General features: G+C 32.4%; 1 protein-coding gene across 1 annotated transcript; it reads right to left on the minus strand.

The window, feature by feature from the left end:
- Positions 1-341: 341 nt before the first annotated feature.
- LOC124352972 (U3 small nucleolar RNA-associated protein 25 homolog) lies at positions 342-12,279 on the minus strand. Its single transcript, XM_046802732.1, has 9 exons — positions 11,609-12,279; positions 8,481-9,109; positions 7,592-7,796; positions 6,655-6,810; positions 6,043-6,120; positions 4,974-5,159; positions 3,531-3,737; positions 1,889-2,065; positions 342-595 (listed from the first exon to the last, which is right to left on the minus strand). The coding sequence occupies exons 1-9, from the start codon at positions 12,068-12,070 to the stop codon at positions 440-442; spliced, it is 2,256 nt and encodes a 751-aa protein (XP_046658688.1). The 5' UTR covers positions 12,071-12,279; the 3' UTR covers positions 342-439.
- Between the last annotated feature and the right edge of the window lie 2,363 nt (positions 12,280-14,642).

A 14,642-nucleotide genomic window follows, 5' to 3' on the forward strand; every position in this document is an offset into this window, starting at 1 on the left:
AGTGTATGTAGCTGATGCAGTACGTGAGAATGTAAGTAAGAAATTAATCAGAGATTACAAAATGTTTAGACAGGTAACGAAATATGAAAATAATTATTATTACATTTTTAAACTGAGAAAGTTTATTATTAACACTTTCAATCCCGTGACACAATGGTGGCATTGTGAACATGGCACAGTACTAGTATCGACCCCAGTGCACCACTTGTACCGACAAAGTACCTGTGGTACCAAGTATAAGGGTATTTTTAAGCCGCCAAGTTTTTTATTATTATATACTAAATTATAATGATAACTATATTGAATGTCTAAGAAACAATGGTTCAAAGATAAAACAAAAATGATAACGTAAAAAATGTATTTACAAAAAATTCTATACATAACAGTTGTATAACAGCTTCATATAACATAACAGTTACCACTCTCTGCATGTGATTAGTTACTCCCCAGTCATGAACATGTGAACGGAACGGTCTGATGCCAACATTCGCGCCACACGGTCAGAGCCAACAATTGCTGCCAACTGTGCAGAGTCGTACCTCGTGTAGAGCACTGTCACACTCAAAGAGCCTTCTTCTGTTGTCTGCCTGTCACCCTGCAGATGGTACACACGATTAGTTTGTACTGATATCTTAATTAAAGCAAAACTCTGAAATGTATATGTATCTTCACCACTGTGAGATAGAATAAATCGTTTAGCAAACTGATTCTGCAACCATAAGAAGCCAAAAAGGCAGTGTACAAAATTCTTTTACATGTGCAAAATTTAATCATTTTGTGACTATATGCATATAAAGACTTAACAATCAATACTACACATGTTGGGGCCAAGTGAAACATTTTGTTACAAACTCGAATATATAAAAGCTACTGACACATTACAAACTGGTAGACAACAGAAATAGATACAGTTTGGTATCTACATAACAAGAGGGTTATCAGTCAAACACATAAAATCAAATTGGAAACCTGTCAAAAGTTTCAGTTTGTTAATAAATATTCATTCTAATGCAATACTGTTGTTTGTTGCAACATCAAGTGGTCCCAAAAATGACTTAATTAATACTTTTTAACTTGAAAAATTAAGTATAGTAACTAAAACATTAATATTTTATCATTATATCTATTGAAACAACTATTAATCAAGTGAAATCAGATTCTTGCCTTTAATCACAAAATGTAGGAATGAAATCAAGATCATAAAACTTTTACCACTGTCTGAGATGTTTTGATCACATTAAAGGAAAGATTTATTCTCAGAGTATACAACAAACGACGTAGTCAGTGTTAATGAAGAAAAATTAGAGAGTGACATGAATAGAAGTATTAGTATTATTATTTGGCAAGTTTAATTCTTTGACGATTAGATTGGAATGGGTGCACATTAGGATATGTGCTTATTAACAGCTGGTTTTAGACCTTGGTTTTAAACCATGATAAAAATGTTAGACTTTAAACACTTTCCTGTCCTTATTTTCAGTTGTCTCATTTTATTAATGATTGATATACTTGCAAAACCACCAAGGTTTTATTGTCAAACAAATATTTTATGATGAAGTTCAGTTTGGTTTTTAAAAAATAACAAATACAAATACTTTGAAAAAAAAAACACATTGTATTAATTATTTGTTAGTATAAGACCCAAGATTTTAGACTAAAATTAAAGCCACAAACATGTTTGAATTTTAACATTGTTCTTATGAGACTAAAATAAAGATGGCTGCCAGTACAGCTGCTTCTTAAAGAAATATATATAATGTTTTAATTTAGAATAAACTTTAGCAGAATATTTGTGTAGAGTAATGAATTAATAAATAACCTCTTTGTTACACCAGACAAAATTAGGAACACACACTATATTCTTACAATTAAACAGAACATAACGCACCTGCATAAGGTTGCACAGCTCACTGTAGAAGTGAGGGATGGTTGGAGGCTGGTAGAAGATGATGTGTCTGATGCCTTTCAACCGGATTCTTCGGAAGAAGTGGAACCTTTCGCTGTAGAGGAGAAAGTGGGCACTTGAGTGGAAAAACATGTCACGGGCTCTCGCAATTTTGGCATCCTGAAAATCAAAATTAATCTTTTCATCACCAGAAAACATAAAAAAATATTATGATTTTCTTTAAAACATTCAACACTTCTATACTAAAAATATTTTCTGTACCCTGACATACTACACCAATGGAAAAATTGATAATTTAATTTGAAACTTTACAAAATCCCAACTTCCACAATTACACAAAATCCCCAACTCTCTAATGCATGGAAGGCTTTTAAAACATCAGTTGAAGTTTTTTAAAGTGATTAAACTATATAGCATATACCATTAGCTTGCTGTAGACATATCATAGTTACCACAGACACATGTTCAATATTTTTAGTTTAATGTTAAAAACCCTTATTCTAAAAAAATATTTTGTTTGAATATACAGTGTGTAACAAAAAGGTTGGGCTGGCTATGCATTTTCAGATTTTATGATACTAAGCTAAAAATGAAGGAATGAAGGATAACATTTTCCCAATTTCCACTTCGTTTAGCCAAAAGCCGCCATTTTGATTTTTTGTTAACAAATTATTATCTTTAAAACTAGTAGATCTAAAGACACCAAGTTTTACACATAGGTTTGAATAGGTAAGAAGAAAATAAAAAAAAATTGTTGTGTTATTTTCTTTCATATTAACAAGATGGCGTCTTTTGAAAATTTTTAAAGTCAAATAACAAAAAAACCAATATAGTTATATAAAAAATATACTAGACACCAACTATTTGGGAATTTTTATTGGAATTCCAACGGTACTAGTTTCAATGGAATCTGTCTGGGCATAAGCGAGCACAATCACTTTAAAGGTATGCTTACACAAGTTAGAAGCAGCAAACATTTTGTCTTCGGATATGCATTAGCTGTATTACATCAGTTATAAAAAATTTATAAGGTGATAGAGAACGAAAATCTGAATTCAGTGTGGGGCAAAAACAAAAAGTGGGGCTCAAAGTTGATGATTGATTATTCATGTAGGCTATGTGTTACTTTCTTTCTTAGGCGCACGCAGCGGTCGATTTTAAGTATTTATTGCATAGATCCCACTACTTATATATCTATTATATATTTTAGTAAATGTACTTAATTTTAGAATATTGATATATGGACATACATGAAATATATGTAAATTTAACAACAATAATAGCAAATACATTTTAAAGTTTTATGAAATTAATAAAAAAATGTGTTAAAAAAAAAAACATGTATCTAAACATAGCCTATTTAGGGTTAATTAAAAAAATCTTGTATTTTTTACAATACCTGCTACATTATATAAATGAAAAAGAGGTTTTGAAATAGTTATTGTAATTCATATAGACTTCCTGAACAGTTGGTAAAATTTGTATGTGGAGCGCCAAGGGTTAGAACCGATGTGTAAATTGAAACTGGTATCAGAATCACTATGAAATTTCAAACTAGAGATTCCAATTTGCTCAGTCTGACCTAGGTTATCACTATTAACAGGTTACACCTGTTGGTTACTACCTTGGAATATTCACAGATCTGCACAAAGCTGACTGTCTCTTTTTTGAAATGGTTGCGTATCCGGACATAGTCGAAGTATGAAGGAACATAGATGACTGTATGACTCATAACAGACTCCTTGTATTGAGGCAGCACTTTGTTGATGAAGTGGTCGAACCGAGCATCTATCGAGCTGACAGCAGAGCTACACTCTATCCTGTTGAAAACCTACAACATAATTCAAAACTTTGAAAATAAGGTTTTTTTTGTTAGGATAACAATAAAAGGCACATGGTTTAAATGTAGAATACTTTCAAATAGTAGAATACATCAATCCAAGAATTACTACTCAAGTCAGTAATTCTGACCTGTTAATAGAATTACTACCAACAGTCACCAAGATTGTTTATAAGGGTTCACAATCAGGTCACTTGCGTCATCAAACAGTCCAGTAATGTTTATCATAACGTGTTATACCATGGCTAAGGGGGATATGAAATATTTTTCCTCATTGTACTTTCCAGATTCGCTTAACGGTAATACACAAATCACTTAGTGTATATTTTTACTTATAAATAACAGGAATCTATGGTATTTTACATCAAGACAACAATTTTAGTGTTGGAACTGGAATAGAATTGTTTTTGGTATCGGCTATCTCTAAGTATTAGAAATAAATGTAATTAAATTAACTGAATAAAATAAGGATGAATAAAACTGGTAATTATTGCACATTGGCATTACAGTTAATGATTAAAAGGGCAGTCCGAGCACTTAGCCTATGAATGCGTGTGCTTCTTGGCGGCGAGTGTGTGGACACTTGGCTCAGCGAGGGTCTATAATTGTTCAGATTATAAACCTAGCATAAGTGTATGTAATATGCTGTAAAGGCATTCTTTTCATTTACGTTTCAGTATAACAGCGTTATATTTTATTTTGTAAAATATCTTCTCTATCTTTTTTAAGAAAAATTTAACAATCTAAAACAGTGAACTATTACATTCATAAAACACTTTATCTAGATTTAGAGCTTATATACTGCAAAATCACGTGTTTATAGAAACAAACTTTTAACCTTAAAACTACTTTAAGTTTTAAGAAAATTCACAATCTTCTAATATTTTTATGACATTAAGCTTCAAAAGCATTGTTGAAAGATTTTTAGATTAACATAACAAACATTACTAATTGAGTCATTATCATCAAGACTACTTTTGACTCAACTCACAGAACTGTCACAATATTTCAGAACTGAAACATGCTCCAACTCTTATTGATCATCTATCTTATAAATTTGTTGATTCCTTCTGGTAATCTTCATGAAATATGTGATGAAAACTTCAGTTCCTAGACATGCAAATTAAATATATTCTAGAAAGCTTATGGTTTTTTTATACAACATTTAATTGAAGTTCACAAATTACCCGTAATACTCTATTTTTCTCCTAGAAGTTAGTTGCATACCTGAGGTAGTTGCAGCACTATCTGACAAATGGTGCCAGTTCTGATCGGATTGACGACACAGACCTTGCCTGCGTAGTTATGACACCTGCGAGAGAACAGTGCAGAGAACTGCGGTAGACTGTGCGCGCAGAACAACAGAGTCTGTCTGTAATAGCGAGTACGTCCATTTAGAGCCCAAGGCCGCACCTGATAATTCATGAACAATATTGTCAAAACAAGAAATTAATTTTTAAGAAAACAGCAAATTCACAAAAAACATCAATTTAGGTGAACATTCCTAACAGTTATAATATTCAACTATGTTACACATTTTAACCCTTTCATCACCATGATGCGATTTAATCAGCTTTACAGTTTCTTCCAAGCACAGTCACAAGCCAATGTAATTAGCCATCAGATTTGATCGATCAATGTGCTTAGACAAAGGCATTCAGACCCCAAAACATCGCGGAATTAATTACATTTACGAAGATTGATAGTCAATAGGTAATAGATAATTACATATACACTTTTATAATTTTAATACAACAGGTGTAGAAAAACTTTAAAATATTTTGTTATTTTTAAACTAATAAAATTAAAAAGCAGGTAAGCTATAAGATTTTTATACTTTACATATAAATATAGAAGAGTTGAAGATGAACGAAACAAATAAAAAATTATAGATCTATATATTCTACGAGCGGATTTATGATGGTTTAAGCAATCATTAAAAAATTAATGAAGTTCACTGCAGCGTTTTTCAGCTGTAGCACATGTTGGCGTGTAGGGGTTGCAACATTTAGTCAGTCCGCTGACTTAATGTATGGTAGTGATCATGTGTCAAGTTGTCCAAGTCTCAAAACCTATAAACTGGAAAATTATTTCCCAACTGAATAATAAAAGACTTCAAATTCCTTTTCCGACTTTTTATGCAACATCTTTGGTATATCCCGTCTTTTCACGACTTATCGACTTATATTATTAAATATCTACACAAATTCTTGACTTTCTCCAAACACTAGATACCCTGTAGTACAGTAACTCTCCCTAGGGGTTGCATGTACACAATATTTGTAACAATACTTACCCTGGCAAAGTTAGTGCCGTGACTCTCCCTAGGTTGCATGTGCAGATGATCCCAAACGTGAAGTAAATGGTCCCAATTCTAAAACAACATTGTTGGCATTAAAATTATTAAAAACTTGAATAATATTCAACAAGCTTAAATTAGAGAACAACTATAGTTGTACCCTAATTATAGGTTATCTAATTAATAATTAGTTATATATTAGGTTATCTTTAGTGTACAACAAATGTACAAAAATCAACTTCCTAAAACTTACTAGTCCGATAATTACAATTTAAGCCAAATAAATTATCAACTTTAACAATAAAATCTGGAAACTACAGCAAGTTTTCAATCTATATAATTTCCAAGTTTAATTAAACAATCCATTGCTTTAACATTAGCATTTTTATGTTGAAACAATACAATAGAATCCTGCTGACTCAAATTAACTGTGACCAAGGAATTTAGGATTAACCAAAATAAACATGTTATAGAAAAATATACATAATTATAGTAACAGCTTAAAGCAAAAATTCACTGTGAAGCCATTAAAAAAATGTGATTAATCAATTAAAGCATTGTTGTGGGCCTAATGATGTGTAGGGAGTTATTTGCATACGGTTTACTTACCTGCATCAAAATGATTTCAGCTTGGTCCAAAACCAGTAGCTCGATTGAAGCAAGAAAGTCAAAGTCTCTGTCTGCTTGACCCTCAGCCCCAACTATTACACGCAGACCGAGTGGTGAGGCAATAATGATGTCTGCAGAGTAGAAATCTGCATATAGCTGTAAAAATATACAAAAATATGATTACATAGTTGATGTAATTCATACTCCAGTCACTTTCCACTCCGAAACAACCAAAGTTATCCCATCTCATGCTGGCGTAGGTTACAATAGTGCACCTAACGAGATATAGAGACTAACGTCAGTGTTTGACGTTTGTACTGGCTGCAGTCTACTATTGCCATCCAGTCTCTGACATCAAAACAATGTGAAAATGAGTCCTACTTCAACATGAGAAAGCTTCACACAATCATGATCGGTGTGACCTTATCACATGTAAACAATAAGATAGACAACATAAGTACCTTGTGTTTCATAACGGTTAAACCATTAAGTTAACACCAGCATTGAATGCACTGGTTGTTGACTTAGGCAGTCACCGACCATGCTTACAGCCACGTAAGTACAATTTATAATGACTTTTCACCAACTGAGCAAAACAGAAAATAGTTTCAAACTTCTAATTATAAGTCTATAACTTAGTTCAGGTAACTATTATAAGATTTTCATGTACTTGGTATCATTTATTTAATAAAATTATGCAAAAGGTTTGAAGTGTCTCTATTTTGAAAAGTTAAAATGGAAAAGGTTCTTTTAATGGTTTGTACTACATTATAACCATTTTGAATTAAATAGTAAAATTTTGGCCTGATGATGCTTTCTTTGAAAGTGAAAGGCCTGACAAATATAAAATTTTATTGGATTATTTGATTTAAAATAATTAAACAAAGGATAAGCCAATTTAATTTCAGTCATCGTAAAATGATACCGTAAGACCTACCTTTAAGCTTTTCTTTGTTACAGAAATGCCAATTTTAAAATTATCATCCGTATCTCCAGCAAAGGTCTTTTCGTAATCTTCTGGTTTAGGATTTTTACGGGGCATTGCAATTTCTCCAGCACCAAATTCATCGAAAAATCTTTTTTTGTTGAGCACATTGTTATTGCCTTCTTCAAGAAGAATGGAAGCAAGCATATCTACAATTCTGAAACACAACAGACATATTGTTATAAACATAACTTTTGAAAAACATTCCTAAAATATCCTTGAATGTGCATATAGCTCACTTAAGATTTCACTCCCGCAGCAGTCATTCACTTATCGTGGTGCTTATGGGATTTACAACTACAAAGGGAATTTCATTTAGTGTAGTTACATATTTTATAATTGAGTGTTTTTATGTGAAAACAGTCTAAATTCACTTGTAAATATTTTGTCCAACTATATGATACTCAGAGATCTCTTAGTACAAAGAAAATTCCATTACTTCAGTGTACTAAAAATCTATACATATTTTAGGTAACTAAAGTAAGATTCTGAGTTTTCTTCAATATGAATTTTATTAGAAACTTATAAAAAAAACTAATTGGGAATAATATAATAACCTGGTAATACTGTAATACTTGGTAATGACCAAGTCAAATAAATAAAAAAGAAAAGTAAATATACAATAGGAAATATCTGATTATTTTTTAACCACACCGATTACCACATGGATTACGAGATTACAGGGCTTTGTATAGTGGTCAATGTGTCAAAGACTGTAAAATTGAAAATATTTGTATATTAACTAATAAAATCTTTTGAAAAACTGAATAAATCAATAACAATACCTGTGTCAACTGTTTAGGTAGTATTACTCGAAAAGAGCAAACCCTTCTTGACTTACCTGAGAGCTGAGTTTCGAAAAGGCACAAGAATCAAAACCTTGGACCTCACAAGTCCTTGGTCTCTGTACTCATCTGGAATATCTGATTTGGAATCTTCTTTATTCGCAAGTCGAGCATTGTGGTGGACAACTTTCAACCGTGTTTTCAGGACATGGTTAATTGCATGCAAGCAGTACACAAATCTGACCTCTTCCCCATTGTTTAAAGTGCGTTCTGGATAGTACAGGTCTTGGTAGTTATTAACAACAGAAAGTAATTCTTTTTGCAAGGGCGTCAGTTGATCATCATCACTAATAGACTCATCAACATGCTTCCGATTTGCTCTCAGAATATTTCCCTGTATTTGGGATTTCATAAATAACTTTTCCCAATCAACACATTCTATTCTATTTGGGACCTCTCCTGGTTTTGCATACACTACATCATTATCAATTCTCTTCTTCTTCAATTTTGGCGAGGTGTCTTGCGATGGTCTTGGCAGAAAAATTTTTAATTGGCCTAAGACGGGCCAGTTTTTTGTAATTTCTTCAACCTCCTGAGGAACTGACGACACTGCATTGTACAAGTTGTCGTCAAGATCATACTGGATATGATCTTCAAAAGGATCACAATCTGAGGATGAACTGACCTGAAAAGTCATAAGAAAATAAATAACAAGTAAAATTATTGCACAATAAGTTTACATACTCTTGAACTGTACATAGCCTAAACACAACAGTTTTTAATATACATAATTGCCTCAAATAACAAAGTAGTAAAAGAATTGTTCTTAACCTGTGAAAGCGATTTTACTATTAAATTATATTGTGGAAGTATTAAAAATGTCTTTTGTATTAAACTTTGTTACTTCCATCAAGTATACAACACAGAAAAAGAATTGCTCTTTTAGTCAACTAATTAAACACTAACACTTCATAATTAACACTATTAAATAGTTTTATTAAAAGAAAACTCATCTTGGCTTTTTTTATAATCTTCCATAAAATATAGGCGAGAGTTTCCTTTTCATAAAAAAAATACCATTAGCCCTAAATTATGGACTTAATAATATAACTACGAGATAGCTAGGTTTATTAAGTCTATAGCAATTATAGACCACAAACAGAAGTAATATGGAATCATTCAAAGGGCTAAATTAAAAGTTTTGGATTTTTCTTTAGGCAGGAACACTCGAGCAGTAAAACCTATTGAAATTTTATTTTAATTATAAAACGGGCATTTTTAATGTATGTAATGTAGATATACATCTTTAAATACTGATTGGTTTGTATATGTATGTGTAGGCTATGTCTGTATATTGAGATGAATACATAATTTTACAATAGTTTGTTTACTGACACTATTACATCACATTTTAAAGTAGATTTTTAGAGGATTGAAGAGATAAATGACAACTCTGTGGTTAAATCCATTAGTAGATTCACAGAGGTCACAGACAGTGTAGTGCTGGCATTCAAGACCCTGACAAAATGTGCTGCATGCTGCTAGTACTGCTTGTGAACCTTCAAATGTCAAATTTAATGAATCACTATGCCTAAACAAAAATTAGTAATTTGGTATTATCTGGAGGCCACTATTTTTGGAACAATTATTCTCACCGGAAACCTAAAAAAAGTACATTATTAGAAAGAACAGACTTAATTTGACTTACTGTGAAAACTATAAGTCATTATGGCGATCAGTTCTTGTATTCATTCTCCATCGGTAGCAAATATCGATACTTAATATTCATATATCGATTACGCAATCATATCAACATATATATATTCATAATAAAAATCACATTTGAAATTAAAATAATTAATGTAATATAAATACTGACAATCTCATAAATAATAAAGGAGCTATAACGATAAAAAAAAGAATTAAAACTGGAAATAGGAAAAGTCATAAATAATAATGAAATAATAACAATATAACAAACATGTAGGGTAGACTTTAATAAGCGGCCTACACTTGTTATTCGATTGCTATTATCGAATGGATTGATTGTTTTTATCCGAAGGATAATTCGATATTACATTTTATTTACTCATCATATGATTTCAGCTTATTAGTTATTTTAACGTAAACAATAAACAACAAGAAATAACTAATATTTTGAGACTTTGAAAATAAAATGGCCATAAATATGAGGAAAATATGTAAGATATTTCTCACAAGTGGCGAGATTTGTTTAAGTAGCTTCAACATGTAGGTTTCACTCCTGGTAACACATGGGGAGATTTCTTTTCTCCATTTCAGCAGAGGGGTTACTTATTGATATCAAGCTGGGCAAGTTATAAATATTGTAAGGTTTCTTTGATATCTAAGTCTAGACCATAGTTGGTTTTGTTCTTTTGTAAAATTTGTGTATTTAAAATTGTAATGTACGAGATTATTCTTGTTATGGTAATTTATTATAACTCTTATTGTGTACGATTTTTACATACATTGAAGTTGGATAATATATCGAATTGTTAGATAATAGCAATCGAATAAGGAGTGTAGGCCGCTTATTAAAGTCTCCCCAGCATGTATAACAGAAAATACAAAATATGCTAACTATTTATGTTTTCTCCTTAGTAGCAATGATTAACCACTTACAAAAAGTTATTAAAAGCATTCTCCCCAGAAAACCATACTTCTCTTCTATACAAATACACAGATGATCTGAAGCAGGTTAGATGATATGCCACTTTTTAAACTTCGTTTCATGGTTCTCCACAAGCTTTCTACTGTCTCTTATTGTCTATAAAAGATAATATACTACATTTATTATATGGAAAAGTGTTTGTACAAGTTAGTTATCATTCAAAATCAGTATCGGGGCTGCAGTATAAAAAGAAACCACCACCACAATAGAATCATAGTATATCCTTAAAAACAGTAAAAAATAACTTAATGATAAACTGTTTTGTTACATTTTATAAATACACATAACAGATAGTTTGTATATAACATAATTCGTGTCAACATTTTTGTTTATATCGTTTAGATAATCATAAATATGATTCTATTGTGGTGGTGGCCTTTTATTATACTGCAGCCAGTATCCGTTGGTTATATGGATAGTTATAATTAAGTAATCTCGTTTGTCAAAATGGGTCTGCTTATTGTACTCTACCCTTGATATAGCATACCATACCTCTATATTGTTACTAGGAGTTTGCATCTCATCAATATCACTGTTGCCCTCTGTTTCACTATTAGAATCAAGATCACTTTCCTCATTGACTTGAGCGCTTTCTTCTATAAGGCTACCATTTGAGGCAGAATCATCCCCAGAATCTGAATCTTCATCACTTACTACTGATTGAGTTTTTGATTTCGAAAAACATGAAACTAGTTGAGTAAATGCATCTGGCTCAGAATCACTTCCTGCATCTTCCTTGACTAGCAAATTAGTTTTCTTCATAGATTCTTGGTGTTTTGTAGAATGTTCAACTTTTGACATAGCTGTTCCACGCTTCTTAATGTTTTTGATTTGTTTATCACCAGTAACTAGGTTGTTTTTTGAATGAACATGTTTGTTTTTGAAACCATTTTTATTTTGTTGAAAACGTTGCCTGACTCTGTCTGTTTTATGATTATTTACCTTTCGAACCATGATTCTTATTATAGGCCTAAGAAGTAACTAGGAAATATGACAAAATAAACTGCAAAATATACACCAACACAATTAACTAATGCCAATAAATACAAATGACACCAAACATAACCTGCAAAACCACAAACACATGCTATGCCAGTGCATCTGTAAAAGTAAACTAAAAAACACAGTTGAGATCAGCTGTTGAGCTCCTGATTGTACACCATCTGTGACTTATAAATAAAGAAGGGATAACCTTCGCTCAAGCTGCATGGAATAATCACAGAAATGCTACAATGCTACTGGTTAAGGTGCATAGAAAATAAATGTTTACATAGCTCCACGACCTTTTAGATAGCGTCAGTACTTATTAGCTTGTAGCACTGTAACAAATCTGTTCTTCAAAAACAGATTAGCGATTGTTGGAATTATTGTGTGCAGCCTGTATTTTCTACTATTGATATTGCTTTATTTGCAACCATGGGTAAATATTGTCTAGTTTGCTTGCCTGGGGTCTTGGATACGGATGGTTGAGTTAAGTGTGATAGTAGACGCTTATTACTGATTCATAATAATATCTAAAACTGAATACGGCAAATTTTAAAATTATAAGCAGCAGAGAATCGTTCATCTGCAGAGAATTATTTCAGGATGAGTAATATTTAACTCAGAAATAATTTTAGATTGCAACTTTGAAAGAATTACTACTTTTTGTTCACAAAAATTGCGCCTTTATGGAGATTAAACTCGGTGCTCAATTATTCTTTCCCAGATTCCAAGCTCCTTTTTAGTTGTGATATAACTGAATCTTCGTCTGTAAACTGTACAACTTCAGGGGTATTTGTTCTCGTTGAAATAACATTTATAGTCTGTTCATTCATAAGGGGTTCTTCTTCGATATATTCATATTTGCCAACCAAAGGTGTTCTTAAAAAATAGTCAGCATTATCTAACTACCTGTCAGAACCGGATTTAAGCATAGGCGGGATAGACGTGCGCTTAGGGGCTCGCACCACAAAGGGCCTCGCACCAGAATTATAATTACAAAATAATTATCAATGGTCGTGTTTTTATCATAGGTAGTACTTTGTACGTATATACTTGATAGAAGACTATGACTGTGAATGTTTAGGGCTAGTCTATGATGATATTGGGATTAGAGCAGCGGTTTGACGTGCGTTTGAATTATCTCTCACAAGTGCGAAGAGCGGGAAGCGGGCGCAGCACCTGCGTAAGTGCGAGCAAGGTTCATGTTGGTACGTGACTTGTCAATTACCCCCGCTCATTCTCACTACTCCTTGTCATCTAAACAAACATTAGCGGTAGCAGCAATCGATGCAAGGTTTGGGTTCCTTAACAAATTGGACATTCTCTGCAATGATGAGATGTTACCAGCAAGCAAAGCGTTAATAGACAGCTACAACGCAGGTCTAGACGAAGAATTGGGCAACGAAGTTTTACAATTCAAGAATATTTCTAATCAGTTTCAAAATGAATATAAGGAAGGTGAAAAACACATTGGTAAAGAAAGGTGGATGTATCAAGTTATGTTGGAAATAACGTAAAAGATTGCTTTATTAATATAGAAGTGGAACTAAGAATGTACTTTTCCTTGATGGCGACTATTGCTCTGCAAATAGACCATTCTCTAAGTTGAAGCTGATCAAGAACAAACTTTGGACCTCTATGTCATAAGACAGGCTAAACGTTTTGGCTTTGCTTAGTATAGAACACGACATTCTGAGACTCGTTAACTTTGAGGACATCATAAACAGCTTCATTGCGGAGAAGCTTAGGTGGAAAACAATAAGCAAGAATGACTGAAGTGAACATGATCTGCAGAACATTCAATTTATGGCTAAAATTTAATCCATACGTACTTATTGACTTGTACTTTTCTTGTTGACTTACCAATGCACATTAAATTTATATTTAATTTTGTCGCTTTTAACCCTATACCTAAGTTATAAATTAACGACATGAGAGTGGTTTAATATCTTAAACTTTCTCATCCAAATGGGTCCAAACATTATTTTATAACTGACGAAGCATTAATTTTTTTAGGCCATACAATACTGAATATTTAGCGCAAATCCCCTCAAAAATTACCATTTTGCAGCTAATTTTTAAAATTCTCCCCCGAGGTGAACCCCTTTTCATTGTGGCGTACCTATTCAATACCCCCCAATCCACGAGCCCAGGGACTGCACCACAAGTTTAACTTAGGGGCTTGTGAATCCGGCCCTGCCGCTTGTATACAAATTTATAATTTAATCCATTTATGAATGTAGAATAGCGGAGTAAACGTGAAGTTGTTGTTACTAGAAGAGCCTTGTTTGGATCAAAATGGATTGTAGTGGTTTGTTATCCACAAGTGTAAACTTCCTCCCAAATAAATACTGATAAAACTTTTGAAAGGAGCAGAACATTGTCCTAGAACCCTAGTACAAATCTGAATAGCCCCTTTCAGCCGATGACCGTAATCTTGACATAAATCCAATAGGATGCTCTGTTCCGTCTATAATGTGTGATAACATCCCAGATAATCCAACTGGACTTGCATCTATAACCAGAGTTAGAGAAAAATTTG

Source organism: Homalodisca vitripennis, chromosome 1 (genome assembly GCF_021130785.1).
Source record: "Homalodisca vitripennis isolate AUS2020 chromosome 1, UT_GWSS_2.1, whole genome shotgun sequence".
Classification (NCBI taxonomy): domain Eukaryota; kingdom Metazoa; phylum Arthropoda; class Insecta; order Hemiptera; family Cicadellidae; genus Homalodisca; species Homalodisca vitripennis.